This window comes from Hemiscyllium ocellatum, chromosome 4 (assembly GCF_020745735.1).
Source record: "Hemiscyllium ocellatum isolate sHemOce1 chromosome 4, sHemOce1.pat.X.cur, whole genome shotgun sequence".
NCBI classification, from domain to species: domain Eukaryota; kingdom Metazoa; phylum Chordata; class Chondrichthyes; order Orectolobiformes; family Hemiscylliidae; genus Hemiscyllium; species Hemiscyllium ocellatum.
Genome location: NC_083404.1, coordinates 17,158,300 through 17,163,406, shown reverse-complemented (window position 1 = coordinate 17,163,406; position 5,107 = coordinate 17,158,300). Strand labels below are relative to the sequence as shown.

The window sequence follows — 5,107 nt, the reverse complement described above, 5'->3', positions numbered from 1 at the left end:
CAAATCATAACCTGGTGTGTGTGTGTGTGTGTGGATTTTAACATTGTCCAACACCTGCACATCATTCGATGGGGGCGAGCAAAGTTGAAAATCAGACACCAGCAGTATGACTTTAGTGTATGACCAGTCGTGAGACGAGAAGGCAGCACTTCACGCCTGCAATACAGTGAGGTGCTGTACCGTTCCCACTGAGTATCCTTGACCATCCAGAGCCAGTGGTGAAGGCGGCTTGGGTTTGAGTTGCTCTCTCTCTCTGCTTTAGCGGCGAGCCTGGTCTGCAGACAACACTGTGTGAGAGTGTGTGTGAGAGTGACCTCAGTGTGTGCACACAGACAGGATACAATGCACTGAGGCTGGGGGGGGGGGGAGGGAAGGCGCGGGCAGGGACTGCGCTCCCTGGAAGCGGTTACACAAATGCAGCAGGAACTGGCTCCCCTCTTGCAGCGGCTCATGTCGCTGTTCACACGGCGCCGCCGCAGACCCGCAGTCGCCCCCTCTCCCCGCGAGCCAATTGCTACTTGGCACCCGCGCCGCCGCCGCCGCCACTTTCCCACGCTCCCCACCAGCTGCGCGTGCACGGGGAGGGAGGAAGGGGAGGGCCTGCACTCCCCCCACGCGGCCAGCGGCGGCGCTGTGCCGTCAATCAGGGACACCCACCCCACCCGGGGAAGGCGCGCTCTCGCTCGCTCGCTCGCGTGCCCCCCCCTCCTGCCCATCAGCGCCCCTTAGTGGTCGGGGGCGGGGAGGACAGGCCCCGGAGCTGGTAAGCGCGGAACCGTGGGAAAGCCAGTCAGTGTAGCGCAGGCAGCCGAGCGGGCAGCAGGGGCTGGCTGGGAGCTCCATTCATTCACATGTTACACCGCAACTAACCCGAGAGCGCAGCATGAAGAGGACTCACGACTACAGCTCGTCCGACAGCGAGCTGGACGAACCAATCGAGGTGGAGAAGGAGAGCGCCGATGAAAATGGGTAACTCACTGTTTGCAAATGTGCAACTCTGCAGATTGGGACACTCCTGGAGCTGATAGATGCAGATGCATTCAAATAATGTTAGTTCCACCGCCGCACGTTTAATTCTGGGACTTGCATTTTATTGCACAAGCTTGGGGTTTAGAAACTGAAATTGCTGGAAAAGCTCAGCGGGTCTGGCAGCATTGTGTGATGAGTTATCAAGAGTTGAACCTTTCGGGTCTAGTGACCCTTGCTCAGAGCAGTTCAGACGCTGCTAGACCCGCTGAGTTTTCCAACAGCTTCAGTGTTTGTTTCTGATCTACAGCATCCTTTCGGGTTTTCATATCAACTTTCTGTAGAACTTTCCGTTTTGTACTTGGCTTCTGATTCCGATTTGATGGATTGGATTTCAGGAACTTCAGCACAGTCACAGGCTCCATGTCCCCCAGTACATCCTCTCAGGTCCTGGCTAGGAAAAGGAGGCGAGGGGTAAGTTCAATACAGCCCTACTGAGAAATGTTTTGTTTTGTTGCGTGTAGCCTAAGCGAAAATTGTTGACCTTCGTTTTGTCTGGCTGATGGCTCAGAGGAAATCTATTTCGTTTTAAACAGATCATCGAGAAGCGTCGCCGGGACCGTATTAACAACAGTTTGTCTGAACTGCGCAGACTGGTTCCCAGTGCTTATGAAAAACAAGTATGAAACAAAAAAAAGTCCTCAGTTAAAACATTATTTGAACATTGATAAAATAAGCTTGCTTTGTTAAAAGAAGTTCAAGTATTTTCTAGAGTCAAGTAAAGTTAAATTGCAATGAAGTTAACTCTATTCTATCAGAATGTAAAGCACATATTGTGTCGTGCCGGGACACAATTGACTAGGAAATTGGTTGGGAAAGGTCGGTTTCACACAGGTCTCTCATTGTGACTCGTTGTTGCTGTTGACAGGGCTCCGCCAAACTGGAAAAGGCAGAAATTTTGCAAATGACTGTTGATCACTTGAAGATGCTGCATGCAGCCGGTGGCAAAGGTAACATTTTGTTGGCATTTCTAGAATAGGTGTCTTGAAAGTATTATTGGTTGGGATATACCTATATAAGTTAGGAGATACTGAAAGAGTGTAGGACCACTCCTCTCACCCCATTATTGAAAGGTTTTAATTTTGAAATTGAAGTGTTAGGTGGTCTAAAGAAGAATCTAAAAACGTTAACTGTGTTTCTCTCTCTACAGATGCTGCAAGACCTGCTGAGTTTCTGCAGCAATATCTGCGTTTGTTTAAGTTGAATCCTAAGTTTGTTCCATCATAGCATTTCAGCCAGGCAAAACTCTGAGAACACCACCACCCAAAGCCATGTCTCAGATCTATCAAAGATTCCTCAATGTGGTTTCTCACCTTTGTGCAGTTTAGCTGTTGTGGAAACATTAATTGGTTTTACATTCTGTAAAATATAGCCATAAACGTCCACTGAGTATGATGACAAGGACTATTTTTAGATTGAGAAGATGCGAATGTTTGAAGTTTAATTTTCTGTAATTAGACAAAGATAAATAAACCTCAGATCTAGAGGTTTATCTTTGTGAGCTATCTCCATCACTGTAAGATACTTTTAAAATCTTTCTGTTTTATCATGCCATCCTGCTAGCTGGGCTTTTGGTTCTATGCCAGTTTTTATGTGTTTACTCTTGTGAACACTTGCTACGTTAAAGGCACTAAGTAAGTGCAGCTTGTTGTTGTAAGATGCTGCACAGGAGATTCCTTTTATCAGAACACCAGTTTATAATGTAGAACTTCAAAGGTTGCCTTTATTGACTTCACAGTTGCTACAGTATTTGTAACTTTCAAAATAAATTTATTTTAATTTTATTTAATTTGGTAGGTTATTTTGATGCTCAGGCACTAGCTATGGATTACCGCAGCCTGGGATTTCGAGAATGCTTGGCTGAAATGGCTCGGTACTTGAGTATTATCGAAGGCCTGGAGAACAGTGATCCTCTCTGTGTGCGTTTGGTCTCTCACCTCAATAACTATGCATCTCAGAGGGAAGCTGCAAGTACTGCACCCCCTAACATTGGACACCTCTCCTGGGGTACTGGCTTCAGCCAGCACCCACACCATCATTTGCACCCGCTCCTCCTGCCACAGGCTACCCATAATAACAATAGTACTGCTGCCTCGACAGAGCCGCACCATCAGAACAGGATTGGCACATCCTCGCACACAGATACCTCTCCACTTAGAATGGCTCCTAATTGCAGTGTTGGTCCAGTCATCCCAGTGGTCACCTCCTCCACCAAACTGTCCCCACCTTTATTCTCAATGTCATCCTTGTCTGCATTCCCTCTGTCTTTTAGCACTTACCCCTTGATATCTCCCAGCAGCTTCAGCTCATCCACTCAGACTCCAATAAGCAACATTGCCAAGCCGTACAGACCTTGGGGGACAGAGATCGGTGCTTTCTAAAGACTCTTTTCCAGGATTGTCATGCCTCATGAATTCTTAGCTTAAACTTGACGGAGCTGCGGTATTACCAGCATAGTTGCCATGGAATATTCAGGATGTGCTTCCATTCTCTGCAGACTAATAATGTACAACAGCAAATCAATCCAAAATTCTTGTGAATGCGGCAACATAAATGGCCTCTTTGGCTCACAATATGCTAAATAATATTCTTATGTGAGCAGTCTGACCCTTTCATTCCTGAGGTAGTCAGTATTCAGATAAAAATGTTTAGAAGTTGATTTTATTAGTGTGACTAGTCAAAACAGGCAGTATGCCAGTTTTCTTCAAGGTTCCAGAGATCATTTCAGACGTTTTATCAGTTTTCTCGGAGCTTTGCGTATAAAAGTTTTTCATTTTTTAAGAGATGTCTAATATAAAATTGGATTAAATTTATTTGTCTTAAATGAATTAAATTCTTATTCTTTATTTCAAAAAAGGAATAAGCAGTGATGTGCTTAAAAGGCTGCATTTTTAAATTAAGGCAGGTTGTGTTTAGATATGGTAAAGTTTCCTGTTACAAAGGCCTGTGTAAGTGTGGCATTGTACACAGCCTGAGATTAGGCAATTAAATTTTTCATGTCTTTGTTATTTGGTTAGCCACATATTGCCTGAAACTATTAACTTACTACCTTTCAACTGTTTCAAACGGAACAGATTTATTATTAATCACCAGTGGCACTATCCATCTATTTATTTTATGCCAACATCTGTACATGACTATCTACAAGGTCAACATTACATGCCTTACACTCAACAAAAAATGTAAAAATAACAAGGTCAACATGTAAAGATCAATACACTGGTGTCCAGAATTATTAAAAATGCCTAAATAATGTAAATATCTTTTTCAGTGATATTTTATATTTTTAATGTTGCTGATTGGAGCGATGACAAATCAGATTTCCAGCTTTTTTTTCAGTGAATGTTAGATGCTAAAGGGTTTTCGATGCTGAAACTGTTAATTTTTGCAAGGTAATAGCAGGTGCAGTGTTCAATTACTGTGTATTGGTTTGTGCTGACTTTACTAAACAGGAGAAGTAATAAACTACAAGTGCAATTGAGCATAATTCAATTATATGTGTCTTTTCTGAGAACTGTTGCTGTTTGTGATTTGCAATTATGTACAATATTAAAGTGTATAGACTGGTTATTTAATGGTGATCCTCAGCTGGTGAGTTCTGCTGCAACTGTAATTTAAAAAAAATATGGACAAAGGAACAGCTTATAATTGTATTAAACGCTTTAACTCACCTTTCCAGCAGTCCTTTGCTCCTCCCTCACACCTCTCGGTGAATGGATTCTCTTTATCTTAATGATGTTATAGTCCTACAGAAATAAATTACATTGATTTAACTGCTATTTTTCCCATAGCACTGAGGAGTAAGTTCATACCGATGACAGAGTTGATATAAATTAGTTTGCATGCATAACAACATTTGGCAGTCAACAGCACACAGCTCTGCGAATTCAATGGCTTTCCTGCCCAGGCTTAAAATTCAGTATGACATCTTTTGAGGGACAGAATATGTAAGGTGTGTCACCCGCAACTGAGAGTTTTGCATGTGTGGGTGAACATCTGTCGACATATTACTTTGGCTTTTATCAGTGGATGAGTATCCTATCTGTGTGGAACCTTTGCTCATGCTGGAGATGAGCCTCTT

The 5,107-nt window shown here is 43.6% G+C and overlaps 1 protein-coding gene across 1 annotated transcript; it reads left to right on the top strand.

Annotated features, from left to right (window-relative positions):
* The first annotated feature begins 807 nt into the window (after nucleotides 1-807).
* Nucleotides 808-4,697, top strand: hey1 (hes-related family bHLH transcription factor with YRPW motif 1). The gene is made up of 5 exons (XM_060824155.1): nucleotides 808-969; nucleotides 1,365-1,440; nucleotides 1,563-1,646; nucleotides 1,895-1,976; nucleotides 2,824-4,697. The coding sequence occupies exons 1-5, from the start codon at nucleotides 884-886 to the stop codon at nucleotides 3,405-3,407; spliced, it is 912 nt and encodes a 303-aa protein (XP_060680138.1). The 5' UTR covers nucleotides 808-883; the 3' UTR covers nucleotides 3,408-4,697.
* Nucleotides 4,698-5,107: the final 410 nt, after the last annotated feature.